The following is a 16708-nucleotide window of genomic DNA, read 5'->3' on the forward strand; positions in this document are numbered from 1 at the left end:
AGGTTACACATTATTGAAAGATGAAAATTGCCAAGGCGTCAATGCACATACATCCCCCATCTGAGCCTGGACTCACAGAATCAACCGTCTCATGCTGGGAGAAGCCTGGAGGTGCAAAACCATAGATGGACACAGCCAAGATAGTGATGAGCAAATGGACAAAGGTGATCCAGTATGTAAAAAAAGGCCTAGAAGAGACAAAGAACATGTTTAATAAGCAGCAGCTACACATCCATCAACATCACCCACTGTGGGGTAGAACTGCTCATTAGTGAGAAGTTTTGTACCTGTGGTCATCCATATCCTCTATTTGTCTCTTGACGTAGCTGTCAATGCGCTTGCGGTAGGTGCGGTTTGTGAGTTTCCCCACCATGCCCAAGCCATAGGGCCGTTTCTCTCGGGCAAAAAGCTTCTTGACAGGAACAACAATGCGCTGCCCACGCCGCTGTCCGTGAACACTCACGACCTCCTGCCGCAAGGGCACCTTTGGTGGTCCAGTTCCTTCTTTGGCTTTACGCCACCCTCGCTCCAGAGGTCTGAAATAAAAGGGAGACGTATGTCCTCATCAGATAGTGCATTGTCTTTTAGAACAAATTTCCAACTTGCGATAATGTCAGACAACATCGCCAACCAGAATCACAAACCTACACTGTCAGTTTATATATTGCTTTTTATATTGTCTATTATATTTTGATTTTTGGAAACACTGATCTAAACTAACACTACTGTCTGACTCATATCTTTTGCACTTTTCATGAGAAAACTGCTTTCCAGGAATGAAGATTCATGTTAAAATTATCAGCACAGCCTCACTGACAAACCCTGTGGCAACTCACAGCATGAGATGACTTCTTTCCAGCTCCGTCTTATCTAGGGCGCTGCCTGTCAGCTCCGTCTCATCCTTCTTGCTGCTGGGCTCGGCCTCCTTCACGGCCGCCTCAGACGGTGACTCAAAGACTTCGTCTGCGTATGTGGACAACTCCTCGTGCATCAGAATATCCTACAAAGAAGACGCGATTAGGGGCTTTGAAACATGAACAAGAATATTGTTATTTGTCTCGTCTTACTCTAGCAAAGAAGGATGTGTCCAATTCATCAGGAAAGTCAACCACATCTTCCTCCATGAAGCTTGCGGGGGTGAAGCTTCGTCTTTGAGCCCGTCTTAGAGTGCTCTCCCGTAATGAGCGCCCCTGAGAAATATCATCAAAATCAGTGAACCAGCACAAATAGAGCCCACATGCAAAAGTGTTTTACTCTTTATTGTACAGTATTAATGCTAATTTTTATAAAGACTGCATGTATTTAAATGTAATCTGTTTACTGGATCCCTCCCTCCCACCTTGACCAGCGCCGCTGCAGCCCTGAAACTCATCTTTGCCACAGACTCCCTCTTACGTCGGCGAGGCAGCCGATTGAGACCTGAGCGGGAGCTGGTGAAGGAGCAAAGCGAAGCAGCTCCAGGGGTGATGGGGGTCTGGGGCACGCTGTAACCATCCACCTCCTCCACCATGCGGAATGCTCTTCCTCGCGCCAGTGGGTCCACAATCTGGAGATCAGTGGATCAACAAGTTAGGCAGATCTCACAAGAATGTTTTACCTCAGATATTAGATACATGTTTTTAAAAAAAGTTCCCCTCTTTAATTAAGGCCATAAATACCTGTGTTTTCTCATTTTTTTCATCAAAATTACACATTTATTTGCAATCACAAACAAAATAAACAGTGTGACACCTGCTAGATAAGTTTTTATTGCACTTACACAGTAATGTCTTTTGAGCAGTGTTATTTTCATGTCCTCTCTGCTAAATTAGATCAGTTTTTTTTTTTTTAAACATGTAGTGTCAAAGTGTCCCTTCACCTTTTGCATGCCATGTTGTGAGGAGGGGACATAGAGAGGAGGTGGAGTCTCAGTGCTGGTCAAGGAGATGTTGTCCTGGCTGGGCAGGTCCATCTCTCGGATCACCTGTGGTTTTAGCTTTCCATAGCGCAGGCTGCAGTGGCGCAAACTTTTCCTCTGCCATCTCTGAGTGGCATCTCCGTCCTTACTGACTCCAAACCAGTCCGCCGTTCCCCTTAAAACCACAAACACCAACTTTTCAGCTTCATTTCCCGCAGAGATATTAAATTCACCTACCTTTCTAAAGAAAGACAGAGTGAGAGAACCTTGCAATATATAGAGGAGTTGGTCGGCAAACATGCAAGGCACTGATAAGACAACACCTCCCACGGTGTAAAAAAGGTGCCCTAGATAGTCTAAGTAATGGGCACAGGAGAGGGAACAAGTCTAGGCATGTATTGCGTATGTCCAGATACACTGGGAAAGTCACACATTTACACACTCCAAATATTTATGCACAGTGTTGTCACGCACTTTTAGGAACTAGTTGAGTTTTGAGGCGCCAAATAAAATACAACATACTAAGCTTTCCTAATCTTAACTGACACCAGCAGACAGCAAATCCCATTAAACACACAATAAGGATGCTTTTTAAGTTTTATTTGTGTCCCACTGTGCACACCGGCACATTCTAGTAACCCTTGATGTATACACATGCAATCATGTTGTTTAAGTTGAAGCCTAATAAGTACCAGAGCAAACAATGTTACAGCTCCCCGAGGCCAGGAAGTGGAAGTGGAAACATTCTTCAAAGGAAAATTCAGGCCAGCTAGCTGTTTCTGCACTAATTGCCAGCTGCAGAGTGAAGGCTAGGTGGAAATTTGATGGTGTTTATGTATTCTTAAGCTCACCCTTTCCTTAAGACGATGTAATATCTGTGTGACCCTTAGTTCTTGAAGTGTATGCTGGTGATAGGACTGCGTGATAAGCACAGACGTTGAGAGCCTTTTATTGCGTCAGCTTGGCTTCCGTGATTATGCCTGGTCATTGTCACTGCCCAGGAACATACTCTCTAATCTAACGGGGCCGTCAAATCTGGCATGTCATCCTTAAAATGCTGGTTCACTAATGAGCACTGCTCTAAGACAACATATACATCTTGTGATTTGTTTGGCAGATGGCCATTATTGGCCATTACTACAACATTTGTTTGTAACAGTAACAGGAAAATAACAGCTTTTGGTTTTGCATGCCCTTCTGACTCAGTTATAAAGAAGTCTTTGTGGTGATGACATGACGCATGGATGCGACATCCAGTGACTAAAAGAGAAATGGTTTCCTGTGATTTGGAAGCTGGACTGATACTGATCAAATGTCTAAGGCTGCATTAAAAGTATCAAGCCCATATATCATAATAGTGAAATCAGTAATTACAGATCTCTAGCCTCATTCTGAACCAAACACATCCTGGCGTACCTGAGCAGAGTTCTGGAGAGAGAGTGGTGTTTCCTGGTGCTGCGCCGTGCAGCCCGCTGCCCCTTAACGGGCACTGTGTTAATCCGCTCAAAGTGAACCCTCCTGCTGCTGTGACCAGGCAGAGCAGGACCACGAGGTGGCGAGAAGGGACAAGAAAGGGGAAGGAGAAGAAAAGAGAAAAGACAACAACAGGCAGTGAAAAGGAAATGTGCAGCTGGATAGCGCTGTGGCAGCCATGCGGAGAGAGCAAAGCAGATTGTTATGTAAAGGTTTTCATTTAGAGTTCCAAAATTAGGAAGGTAATACCGGGCAGAGGACATCAAGATGTTAACGGGAAGCAGTTAGGAAATTTGGAAAAAGGTAAGGGAGGGGAAGTTACTTTTTAACATGCCACCATCCACTATTTAACTTTGCATGACATCCCATAATCTGTAAACTAAAGTCACAAACTCTAGCCAACAAGACGTGGGCTACAGCTTCACTGCATGCTACTCTGCTAAGGAGATGTTAAGTTCTTAAAGTTAAAATTCTAAAGCTTCCTGAAGTGTTAATCCTAAACTTCCATATTGTGGGTGATGGCAATAAAAAAAACATGTGTTTTACCTCTTAATGGTCTGAGTGATGGATGACTGGCGTTGCAAGACAGGCCGCCGGGTGTCAAAGACATCGCGGGGTGGGGACTGGAGGTGAGAGGGCTCGACTGGCATACTGATACTGCGCAGAAAACCCTGTCTCTTCACCGGCTGCAGAGGAGATTTATTGGAAAAGTGTTAACACACATAAATGACAACAGTGACAAAAAGTAAGGGAAAGAGCACCTGAACAAATGTGGGAGGCTCATCTAGTGACATCTGAGTCGTGGGAATGTCCAGCCTGAGCCAGGGAGGCTTCTTCCTCTGCAGGCTGCTGGTGCTTTCCCGCTGTGGTTCAGCCATGTTCTCTGTCCCACCCCAGGCCTGCCAGCTATGCACACAGAGAAGGAGCAGATGGCATTAATATAATGAGCCTCAATGTATCAAATGCAATTAACAGAAATACCACAGGGCCACAATGCACATGTGTTTTCTGCTGTAAACATGGTGATCACAATGATTTTGTGCTGCAGAAGTGCTTCACAAGAGGGTGCTAAGGCCCCTTATTTGATTCAAGCATGGGCGTTCACACAGTTTCACACAGCTCTGATTATCAGACAGTAAAGTGGAAACCACTGAGAACAGTCTACAGCTCACTCCTTCCTTGAAACAGATCATCTTAAGTCTTTTTTTTAAAGCAATAAATATCTTTTTCGGAGTGAGGAAGTTAGCAGGTTTCAACATAATCCCTTAATTCTACAGTTAAAAACCAAATGCAATCCTTCTTTGCGGTTAAAAGCAGCTCTACAAGAGACTAATGACTGTGTATGTGCTCCCACGACAAGACCCGCGGACCACAGGAGGCGCTCAGTATACATCAGCATCAGACATCCCCGTCTGTAGCTGCAGCCTTGTTATCACCAGCCTTTCCTTTAATTGTCCCATCATCTAACTCTGGGTATGTTTTCTATTATTTTCCTAATTCCTATGAAAATCTGCACTCTTTAACCCCCTTTACTCTACTCCTTGGCACTTCCAAAGATCAAGCACTACCCTATGAATTTTTTTGTACTCATTTATCATTGATTAAATCAGCTGTTCAGTCAGCAGTTTGGAGGAATGAACAAAATAACTGACCGCCTTCCTTTAAAGTGGAAACGTGTGAACTTGTGAGACTATAGAGCGGTTAAAAAAAAAACAAATAAATCTGATAAGTCCCTTCCCTGTCCTTGTGCAAGCTCTGACTGGGCTTCTCATGAGGTTAAAATGCCTCACATGGCAGTTCATTTCTTTATTCGTTTTAAAAATAAAATCACATCAGGGGCTTTGACTCAAGCTTTCATCAGCCACACTGGGTCATGTCCTCACTTCTCTTTCTACAGTTCAAGCGTCTTAAAAAAATGTCCACGCCTTCTAGTGACCACATCTGCTCCACATTGTCAGTTTAATGCACCACAGGCTTCTGTTTCAAGCCCAAGTGATGATGGGAAGTGTTATTAGTTGATCTCAGCAGAGCTGGAAGGAAAGCCTCACAATGAGACCAGCAGGGTCATCGCCAGTGTGTTAACATTTAAACATGGCTGACCTCTTCCTGACAGATATTTCTTAATTTGCAGGCTCATAAAAGGGCACCGGTATAATTGCTGTGTCACATGCTGACATTTCTCCCACTGCAATGCTGGGAAAGTGCTACTTTACGCAGAAAATCTAGATGGGATCTTTATAATACAATAGCATACACTTAAGGGTGTTACATTGGGGGTTTATCTGTCATTCACTCTCCCTGTGGAACATTTTGGACTCATGCACCTATTAGGTATTTATCCCAACTGCTGTTTGACCTTGAGTGACACTTCCCGATACCAGATTATCACCGCAGACTGGACTAAAGCCGGCTGGTGATGAGTCAAATGGATTGATGAGTAGAGCGATGACAGCATGCAAAATGTATTTACTTTTTTATTATTCTCAACTTTGTCCCATATATTTGGCCTCCGGTGACTTCACTTATGTTTAATCTGTTTAATTTACATGTAAATTCACAAAAGAACAATCACTGTCTTCATCTTTGTCATTGCCCAGCCACTAACATTTGGAAAATACAAGTGTGACACCAGTCACACACTCACTGTTGCAACAACAGCCATCTCTCTTGCCCCGAGCTAGAATATCCAACATTTAATTACTTTTGCCATTAGTTCAAACAGCGGGGCTCCTGATATAGAGCAGATCAGCGAAGGGAGGGAGGAGGGAGCATCCGCTTCAGGGTTGCAGACAGGCATAAACTGGGACTGAACTGAAGCACCCAGAAGCTAATTTTGATTTATGCTTAATCTGTTTTGATTGCTTTGGCTTGGGCCACTCCTTCTTTAACTTATTTTGCCCTGAATGCTGTGTTGATGGTGCTTTGACTTCAGAAAATAAAGGAGGGTTAGGTGGAATCAGACTAATTTACTCTTATTGTTTCAACGCTAAGCTTCCTCCTGCTTTAGGCTCTTTTCTTGCCTGCTGCATCCCACTCATCTCATCTGTATTTGCATAAGTGATTGTCATTTACAGGCAATCACAAGTTTCATTTTCTCTAAACAATTTTTTAGATTATGTAAATGACGTCAGAGAGAAAATCTGACAGCTGAAAGAGATGTTTTGAATATCTCACAGAGCGGGAACAGCAAGAATGGCAAGGACTGTGTCCCAGTCATTCCACATCTGTAAAAGTAGTCTTGCTGGAGATGCCAGTATAACCTGATGTGGCAGGATTAATCCAGCCATATGCTACTGTTATAATTTTCCATTAGTCTACTGGTCAGTGGGCTGCAAGGGCGTTTGGTCAAATCCCAATGTGAACTTCTAACTTTTAACAGACAGACAAGCCAAGTGCCTTGGAAGTCTGTTTCTGTCTTTCTCTCCCGTCTCTCTCAAAAATCAACATTGCAGCTGACCTGGCATGGGCCCGCAACTCGTGTCTTTGGAGGGGTTTAGCTGGAACAGTGGGTATAGTCATTGCTGAGTTGCACCAACACACGTTTCACAGTGAAAAAATATAAATCACTGCAAGGAAAAGGTCAGATTCAAGGCTGGTCCCTGTCTGAGGAAGACTGGACATCACAGGCAGGATGTCCTTCAGGAGCAGATATCCTTAGGGGAAGAGGAGTTAAACTCTGTCTTTGGCACTTATTCAGAGTGCTGGATTATCCTTTCCTCAACATTGCACTGTTATCTGCAATCACTTGGGGACTCAAGGCTAAAACGCACCCAAATGTCTACTATGAAGGTGACTGTGCTTTTTTTTTTTCTCGTGGCGTATGGCAACAATTTCAAGTGTCTGTTTACATTCCCACTGCTGATTGATGTGTGCATACCACAACCACAGATTAAATCTACTTTTTAAAAAAAATTTCCAAACGATTTGTTTTGACTTCAAGATTCACATCTAAAGCGGGAAAGGGAAAACACCCACATCCATAAATTAGGACAGCGCCTCGCAAGACTGGCTCCCTGCCGTCAGCTGGTCCTTGTAAGAAACTAACACTTCCTACTCAATCACGAGATCCACGACAGCGTGGATTGTTTTTCATTCTGCCTCTCCAGGACACATTAGGCAGCAGAAGACAGACAGGCGAACAAAACACAGAGATCAAGCTGACATCTCTCCAGGTGCGGGGACGTCCAATGGGCCATAATGAGCGGGGCTGACAAGCATAACCGGAGCTCTTATTCTCTGTCTGGGAAGCTGCATTATAGTCTGCATACAAACTCAAGCCCAGGGAAGTTTTCCATGCCATCATTTAATGTAATCACTTGGGAAATGGTCTTCAGTCATGCACATAAAGACATTAGCTTATGACAACAGAGGCCCAGCTGTCACAGGTGAGGCTTAAAGTCAAATAGAAGACAAGCTTGGAGGATGAAGCTCTAAGTGCTACCTCCGACACTTTCAGGAGCAAGAGAGAGAAAAAGCTTCTCTCAGACGGAGGCCATGCTATTTTTCTCTGCAACATATCAGTTTTTGTCCAGCAGCTTGTATGCCTCAAATATGCCTTGTGTTTTACATGCCTCTCATAAATAAAATAGTAATCTGGCTGTGACCTCCTTTATATCAGAGACATTGCCTTTTCCACACACGCCTGCATCACAATCTACGGCTCTCAGTCAGTCGCTTTACATTTTCATCACCATTAACATTACAATAACATTTTTTTCCGATACAAATGAGTTATCTAGGTATTTACCAAGGGTATGAAACTCTACGATATCAGTTGTTTTAGATATCAAATTAACGAATCAAACATTTCTGAGATAATTAGCCCAGAGACGCATTTGTACAGTCTTGGAATCTTCTCCATCCGCGGTCGTTTATAATCTCAGTGAATGCCATACCCACATTCCACAAGAGCTCTGGTAGAAATTAAGCCAAGCTAAAATGGCAGCGCCAAAAACCACATGAAGTCTAACAATTATGGACAGGAGCTGGCTGGTTTCCGGGTACTGTGTGTGCTCTGCTGCTATGTGCTGCTCTACAGGAGGCAGACTGGCTGCAACCACACTTCGGGTGGCTGAGAGAGCTGTGTCACTGAGGCTGACAGAACCTAAGGTGCCTGGCCAAGTAGGGTCCTGCTTGTTCCCAGCATGGCTTGTACATCCAAGGTTTACGTTGGAAAGGAAGAAAGGCTGGATACGAAGGATGGATGACCTGGTTAATCTGAGGAGTGAAAAATCAAGACACCTGATTCATGAAAGCATCAGTGCTTCCTGGCCTCGAGCATTCATTCCTCCGTCGATACTCTTTATTTTGGTTTCGTTTTCGTTTTAATTCCTGCATGCGGTTCCTGCGGTCGTTTTCTCACTATAGCCAAGCTTTAAATTAGCACTCATGCATTACCTAAACATTCTTGCTTGATGGATTTTTTGACATTTGTATGTAATCTATGCAGATTCCAGACAGACTAACAAGTTAGGGACACAATGAACAAACAGGTTATATTAGTTTCACTCCCCCATTCTCTAACAGTTAGTCATTCACTATAAATGCTCCTACTATCCATTGTTTCTCATTTTTCTCTCCTTGCTGGAGGCAAGACTTAACACTGGAAACAATGGAGGGAAACCGCATTATTCAAGTAGTCACTCTTACTTAGTTATTCTTTTACTAGTGTAACTAGAAACACTATTCATAAAAGGCTCTTTGCAGCATAAATACACAGCACAAAAAAAGAGAAAAAGTCTTCAAATTAAATGTCATCTAGAGCTGAAACACTCTTAAATCAGTCTCAATATGCAGTTGACAGAAGCTCCCCAAAGGGAATTTCGTAATGATGAGTAGAAACTCATGGCTATACAGTCATTCAAGGAAAATGGGCGGAGGTATCTCACACTGACAGATGATCTAAATATAATTTGTTTGCACAAAATAACACTGCAGGCTTGTGTCTTGTGTAGTTCCTGCATGCATCTGAGACCCATCTGCGCATTAATTGTAGAAGGTGGCTTTTGATCTTTATATAGCACATTGTGCCTCCAACTGGGATGAATTAAGAAGCTGACAAAACTACAAAGCTACTGATATTTCATTCGGGCGTGGAGAAGAGAAAACAGGCGCTAAAAATAGACGTGGTATACTGCACGGCGGACATTACTGCCAGATGACTTCACCAGTTGTGGAAGTTGATTTGATGATAGAGTTACAAGTTATGATATAACCAAGGGAGTAATTAGAACATGCCACTAACGTGTCACTTCTTTTCTGGCCACTCTTGCGAGTATGAGAGCAGTGGGAAAACAAAATTAAGCTGTGTGGTCCAGACTTTGAAGCCACTCTCTATTTCCACTGATTATTATGCATATTTTACAGGAAAGAAAATACTCTGCGAATCACTGCCACAGGCATGAGAGTCAAGCGCAAGTGAGCGCCAGCAAAAGCTGCAGTCATCCGAATTGACCCTAGTGACATGTGACAGGCTGTCACAGCAAACCAGCCCTTACGACATTAAAAAAATACACACAGAGGCAGCAGAAATATCCGACGCAGCTGACCCTTAGATCAAGTGTCACAGCTAGCTGAGGCGCAGGCATAGTGGGCGGGCAAGCCCGCTGCGACTGGCAAGGTAGAAGGTGGGCATGGATGATATGCCCAGCCGAGAAGGGTGGAAAAGCTCAGGCGTTGCCTTGTTTGTTTGTTTTTTTCAAAATATCTCAGCTCAGGCTTTTAGATTTATAATTTTTTTTTAACCTAGCAGATTTTACCTTTTAGTTGCTGTAGCTTCAGTATCAAGTGTCAGATTTGTATGGCATCCAACGCTAGGCTCTCCCACCAGTGTTTACTTTATGACAGGATCACGAGCCAAAGATATGAATAGCGTACAAAAGTATAAATGGCCTCCTAACAGCAGGCTGTGTGCATGTGGTGTATTTATGGAAGTCGATTGCAAATGTACCTCTAGACAAAAATAAATAAATAAAAAAAAACATCCTGCTTCAGATCACCGGGTGGCAAGCTGGTTTCTGACAAAAACCAAACTGTGAAAAAGCGCATCAAGTTATCTATAAGGAACTAGATGTTTATCCCTGTAAAAAGAAACGGGCACCACAAGTTCTATCTGTATTCGCCATCAAACGACATGCACCCACTTCCCTTCCGTCACAAAGCCTTATATCTCGCCCAGGAGCTAGAAAATTGTGCTCTACTATTTTATCAGCACAGGTCCCCGCCCTTCACCGCGCATTAATATCCTGCAACAGGAAATCAATGCAAAGGAGTGCTGACACATGTTACACTACAATGAAACCAAGATATCATATTTCTTTAATCTTAATGTGTTTAAAAACAAAATAGCACCCACCTGGATATGAATTCTACTCAAGCCAAAGCTTGCTTCCTTTTTGCAGACACTTTGGTCACATATGCAACAACACGTGTGTCTAATTCAGCGCTTGAATTATTCAGTCATTCTGCACAGGTAAATTATTTACAACATACCTCCTACTGGAGCCCCTGGGCATATACAGGTGGCTGCATGTGGTCGTGGAAAGTTAAGCTGTAGCGTCGCCATTCTCGGTGTTGTTAAGAATAGATAGATAAGGCCTGTCTTCACTTTAGTGGAACAAGGAGGGAAAATAAAGCTCATTTGATAAATCTGTATAAGGTCTCAGTCGTGGGCTGTTTGCGTCTGTAATCTTCAGGAAGCAGCAGACAGTAAAAACTCCCTCACCGTGGGTTATATACACTACACATGCCAAGACAACTAGATAGAGTTTCACATAATAACAAGAGAGTTGTGTGCATAGTCTCTGTCTCTTCAGTTAGATAAGGTACCACCCTGTTGAATCATTTGACCGTGAAATGGCCTTCACCACTTTGGGATTAAGTAGTTGATAAGCAGTTAGTTTTAGGCTTGGACTCCAGCTGCCAGACCTGAAACCTGCTGCATTTGTTTGCTGTAGAAGCTTATCATCAAAGCGCTGAATCTCTAGCTCCAGCCTGTCTGCAACAGTGTGGGAAAATTCAGCAGCAGCTAAGTCCCGATGTACAACTCTGCACTGTGTGGCGTATAAGAGAGCACATGCAAGTACGCACAAAATGCATGTCGAGAGCACTTAATGAAATTCAACAAGGCTGTGATACCTTCGAGGAGACGACCTGATCTCAGGAAGATGTTTTAGATATTAAGCCAGAATATTAAACATTACAGCATATTCTGAGAAAAGCCGTGAAAGGCAATGGCATAAAGTAATAATGAAATGAATCAAATGGTATTCAGGGAGCAATTTTACAGGCAATTGCATTCTCATAAATCTGAAAGGCAATTCCAAACTATGAAAAGATTTTAGCATCCAAATTAAACAAGGGCTGTTAGACCAGATCAAAATAATGTAAATGTCAAAGATATCTATTTGTGCTACATGCCATAATCAGAAGATCAATAGCATGCACATCAGACTTTCTGACAGGGTTGTATTTTCATTAAACCTCCAACAGTTTGACAGCATGTTAAGCGAACAGCTTAAAAACGAGAAGTCTTTTTACACAACAAAGGGAAGTAAGTCAGTCTTCTTTGTGAATACCATCTCTTCCTGGTGTGTCCTGAGACTACATACAACCATCTTATTGTCTATAGGAGGTTTGACATTCTCCCCTTGAATGAGTAAGAGGAGAATCTTAGAAACGGCGTGCCCGAACAACATGTGATCCTCATCTAAATAGTTTCCAGCATGATATCAGACTGAATCAACCCTACAAAAGACTTCATTGTATGGGCTGATGTGGACTGGGCTGAACAAGGGTCATTGTGCAGGCCGATCACAGTCAAAAAAGCTACAGCGGGCTGAAGTCTTCATTGCTTCATCAATGGAAATGGTGCAGTAAGCAAATTCCCAGCTGAGATAATTACTGAGGGTGACGCACAAGATGAGTTAGCGACGTTAAGGTGGTATGCACCTTAAATGTATATGCGCCAATACATTTTCAACCTAAAACACTGTTGCACATAGAAAACCATCTTCATCTGGACAGACCTTTTAGCGCAGCTGTTTGTCTATAATGTTTGTTTGGCAGTTCTAGACTTATTTATTCATCATCATAAATCATCACATAACCGTTTATGTACACAGGGCAGGTATCAGTGTAAACAGGAAGTGGACGGAGCTTGTGTAGAAAGAGCAATAACCAGAAATACCAGAGATTTCTTTGCTCAGGCCACAAATGAGGAAGAATTGTTACTGAAAGAAACGTATGTGCAGCTAAAACTGGGTTTGGGGGCTGCAAAGTAAATATGACAACATGCTTGAGCAACAGCGAGAAAATTATCCATTGCTGGGAAAACACATAACAATGGGAAAGTGGGAGTATCCACATGAGACGGATGAAACCAGAAAGAGAGAAAAAAAAACATTTGAGGTCTGAAAAGTTAAACCTCCATTCTCGATTCCTTATAACCAAAGAAGTTTGGTTAAATGGAATATAGCCCCAGCTCTCTTGATCTGTGACACCAGTAAAGACTTTCATTAAGACTTTATAGGCTCAGTTGCTGGTCATAAGTCTTACTAAATACAATATTATATCTATTTTGTAAATTATGTCCCCATTACAGTGGTCCCTTGCTATATCGCAGCTCACTTTTCGCAGCCTCGCTGTTTCATGGATTTTTTGGGGGGTGTAATTTTTTTTTTTGTTTTTTTTTTTACAGCAGATTGTGTTCTGCGTCCTGATCGGATGTAGCTTATTTTCAATCAATCTTGTGCCGTGTCTCCTGTACAGTACAGAATTCGTTCAGCTTGTCAAATTTACATAAATCTTCGCTAGCAGAAGACAACAAACACAACAGTGTCAAGGTCAAAGGATTATAAGGCGCATTAAGTGAAACCAAACGGTCAGATAAGTCAAACTTTACTCAACTCATTCTTCTTGCTTCCTCTACTTCTGTACCATTGATTCATTCATGTTGCTCTAACCTAAATCTTTGATTTCATTCTATAATACTGGACTTATTTTTCTACAACGGTTTGAACTTTGACAGTGTTTAAACAAGAGAGACACGTGTGAAAATGTCGATGCCTGTTTGAGAAAAGTGTATAAAGTGTGTCGTGAGAGGTTTTAAAGCCTTAAAACAGCTATAATAATTGTAAAAAATAAAGTTTGCTACTTCGTGGATTTCACCTATCGCGGGTCATTTTTAAAACGTAACACCTGCGATAAACGAGCGAACACTGTATAGTCAAATAAGGCAGTAAAGGAGGCTTTAGAGCAACCCCACTTTCTGACTGACACGTAGTACTAGTTGCTAAAATGAGCTTGAAGTGTCTCTTGGTTTCTCGCTCATTCACACCATACCGTCACCCCTAACTTGTCACGTCCGGATTTAAAACACTAAGACTACCACAATGATAACGCTAAGCTCGACGCTGCACTGCTGGAGTTCACCAACAAATGGCTGTCTTCTATATACAGGCTGTAGATGGGACTAAAACAGAGTTGTGACATTTTCAAAGTAAACCGTGTCAGCAGTAAGCCTGTGTAACTAATCTGAATTAATGTTCTATTACAAGTTTGGCTTAAACAGCTGTGCTGCGTTCTCTTTAGTTATAAACGCAGTTTACTCTGGTTTCTCTCCTTCCTTTGAACCCAAACCGTCTGGCTGTACCACTGTGGCAGTTTCAGTTCAGCTTGAGCCAAGACGAGAAAAAAAGGTTTTGGTCAAAAGGAAAGCCTTTTGGTTTCAAGATGTATCATGAGAAACAAGTTAGAAAAATAATATTTTTCTGTTAAGGTAATCATGTTTGAAAGGTCTCAGTGTTTACCAAAATAAATGTGATTATGAGTTTTGCTTTAAACAAGCATCCTTAGCCTTTTCTAACAGTCTTTTCTAAAAACGTTCAGGTGCTAGTAGCAGCGTCTGTGCTAAACTCAAACACAGCAAAAGTTAGACATGTGGATAGACCACAGTTATGTTAATAGTTTAAAAAAATATAAAACATTAAAAACAAACTGTAATGCATCATCCTCCAGTGTGTGTTTAGGTTTATCTTGTGTTCTAATCAACATGATTAAAAATACTTCACAAAGGGCAGCCATTAGCTTTGTCATCTTGTCTCACATCCTCTGTGAGAAACCACGAGCACGACCACAGAGGTCAGGTTACTGCTAGTTTTAATGAGGAGGGCTGGAAGGAAGGAAATGCAGAACAGAGAAGGGGGCGAGGTGAAAATGAAGGCAGGAAACACACCGCAAACTGGGTGCGTTCTCTGCGTCCGGTCCACACGACCACGGAAACAACATACATTTGCTCACATGCACAGGAACACATCCACACTGCTGTCCACTGTAAAAGAGAACATCACCATCCGCCAAAAATAATTGGTCTGGTTTGAGTCAGGGTCGCCGCCCACTCTGGCCGCAGAGCGAGATCTGTGTAGTGTGACATCAAAGCTAACATGCCTGTTGAAGAGAGCAGATAACACGCGGCCTGTAGCACGGTTTCAAGCAGAGGAGAGAATAGATGCTGTGACACTGAGCTTCCAAAGTGGAGATGGTTGTGTAGAGCAGTTTAAAAAAGGATAAAGGAGAGAAAAAAAATTAATTCTGAAACTGGCACTGTAGATGAAAAACTAATCCGCACAGCGATGAAGAAGAACTTTTGAGAAACACACAATCAAAATCATTTAAGCCTTGATTATAGTTGTAATAACTCGTGAATAAAAACTTAAAGCATTAAGTATTCATTTTTTCATCAAAAATGAGCAAACCGAGCCGCCTTCTTCTACGAGCCTATGTTATTAGGCAAACAGCAGCATCCATTTCAAGGATGTAAGATAAAAAGCTTATGTGAGATAAAACCCAACAAGTGTTTATAAAAGACACAAACGGAAAACAAATGTTAATTACGGCTCACACTTATTAATCCCAAACACAGGATATTCATCGCTCAGTCTAACACCAGAAGATCTAAATGACGAGTTATTCTCTTAAATATGAGTCACCCTCTACTCAGCTGCTAATTTTATTCAGCAACTGATGGACTCGACCGTCTCACAAAGGTACAATCATGGTTTTCACTCTTTCCATCTTTAATAATTTCATTTAACACACTTGCTGTTATTACTAAAAAGCCTCATATGAACTCAACCTTCACATCCAATTTCAGGAAACGCCTCTTTGAGAGATTTGCGGACCTTAAACAGAGTACTGCTTATTGACTGGCTGCATTGATTATCACCACTGGAGGCTGTGAAAATACACAGTATAGCTACATAGGAGCAGTGGATTGTAGGCATGTGTGTGAAAGCATAAAGCTGTGCATGCAGGTGCTGAAAAAAGGCCTGAATTATGGGGAATATGAAACCAATTCTTCTGCAGCAAAACAGATTCAGCGTTCTTGTAATAGAGCCTCTGTCTGGGTTGATAGAAGAAGCTTGATTCTATAAAGATGAGATTTCATTTCTTCCTGGAGAAAACGGCAGCAGAAGCCTGTGTATTGCAGAGAGAGCCAGCCTTTTCGGTTTCACATACAACAGCTATGTTTTTCAAATACAGCTTACACATTTAACTCCCCTTCGAATGTCACATGGGAAAATATGTGGATGAAAGGAAAAGCTGGAGAAACAGTATTTGTTTGGTTGGTCGTAACGTATGGACGGCGAAGTGATCCGACCAACAGATAAGTGCTTATTCACAGCCAGTTCTCACTGCTGGGAGGAACACACAAATCAGCCGCGCGTAATCAACATTTGTTTGAACAGTTGTGTGAAAAAGGAATAAAATTAACGATAAACAGTCTGCTTCTGATCTAGTCTTTGAGATATTCAACCCACTCAGGAGAAATCTGTGAGGCCAACTGTGCTGAGACACCAATATGAGTCACATGGCATTTTGGCAGAGGCTGTGAAGAGTGTAGATTGGGGAGCAACGACTGAGGAACAAAGAAAGTCAGGTGACTATGTGTCAAAGCTATTATTAGGTGGTGTCATTTTAAGGCATTTCAATGACTAGTTTTCACGAAAAGGATGAAAATAATGTTTTTTAAAAATATTTTCACATTTAATTGGAATTTGAATTGAACTAAATTACTTTAAAATAAAGGTAGATTCATTGATTTTGACCCATTATTTTGTTTTTTCTGTCTTTTGTCAGAATACTACAAATATTGAACTGCAGAATTTCACATTTGTAATAGTTTTCAGTTTACCTCTCGTGAAAGCCTAATTCAGAAAGTCTGGCTTTCTTTCCATCTAATGAAGGGGTAATTATTTCATGACTTCACAACTAATTGTGCAGACCCTTAAATATGTTACTTTGTGAACACGCAGGGGAATGCAGGGGGGATCACCCATA

At 42.0% G+C, this 16708-nt stretch overlaps 1 protein-coding gene across 2 annotated transcripts in view; it reads right to left on the reverse strand.

The window, feature by feature from the left end:
* Nucleotides 1-16708, reverse strand: part of rhbdf1a (rhomboid 5 homolog 1a) — a 29113-nt gene that overhangs the window by 5110 nt on the left and 7295 nt on the right. The window contains exons 2-10 of one of the 2 annotated variants that reach the window (XM_080906211.1): nucleotides 4132-4276; nucleotides 3917-4056; nucleotides 3314-3421; nucleotides 1859-2072; nucleotides 1340-1546; nucleotides 1068-1190; nucleotides 837-1000; nucleotides 288-536; nucleotides 77-188 (exon numbers count right to left, since the gene is read on the reverse strand). In XM_080906211.1, the coding sequence (XP_080762337.1) occupies nucleotides 77-188; nucleotides 288-536; nucleotides 837-1000; nucleotides 1068-1190; nucleotides 1340-1546; nucleotides 1859-2072; nucleotides 3314-3421; nucleotides 3917-4056; nucleotides 4132-4248 (1434 nt within the window). In that variant the 5' untranslated portion in view covers nucleotides 4249-4276. The remainder of the gene's footprint in view (nucleotides 1-76; nucleotides 189-287; nucleotides 537-836; nucleotides 1001-1067; nucleotides 1191-1339; nucleotides 1547-1858; nucleotides 2073-3313; nucleotides 3422-3916; nucleotides 4057-4131; nucleotides 4277-16708) is intronic. The other variant, XM_080906212.1, reaches the window with a different exon arrangement.

The sequence above is a fragment of the Rhamphochromis sp. 'chilingali' genome, assembly GCF_963969265.1.
Source record: "Rhamphochromis sp. 'chilingali' genome assembly, chromosome: 15".
In the NCBI taxonomy this organism is placed as follows: Eukaryota; Metazoa; Chordata; class Actinopteri; order Cichliformes; family Cichlidae; genus Rhamphochromis; species Rhamphochromis sp. 'chilingali'.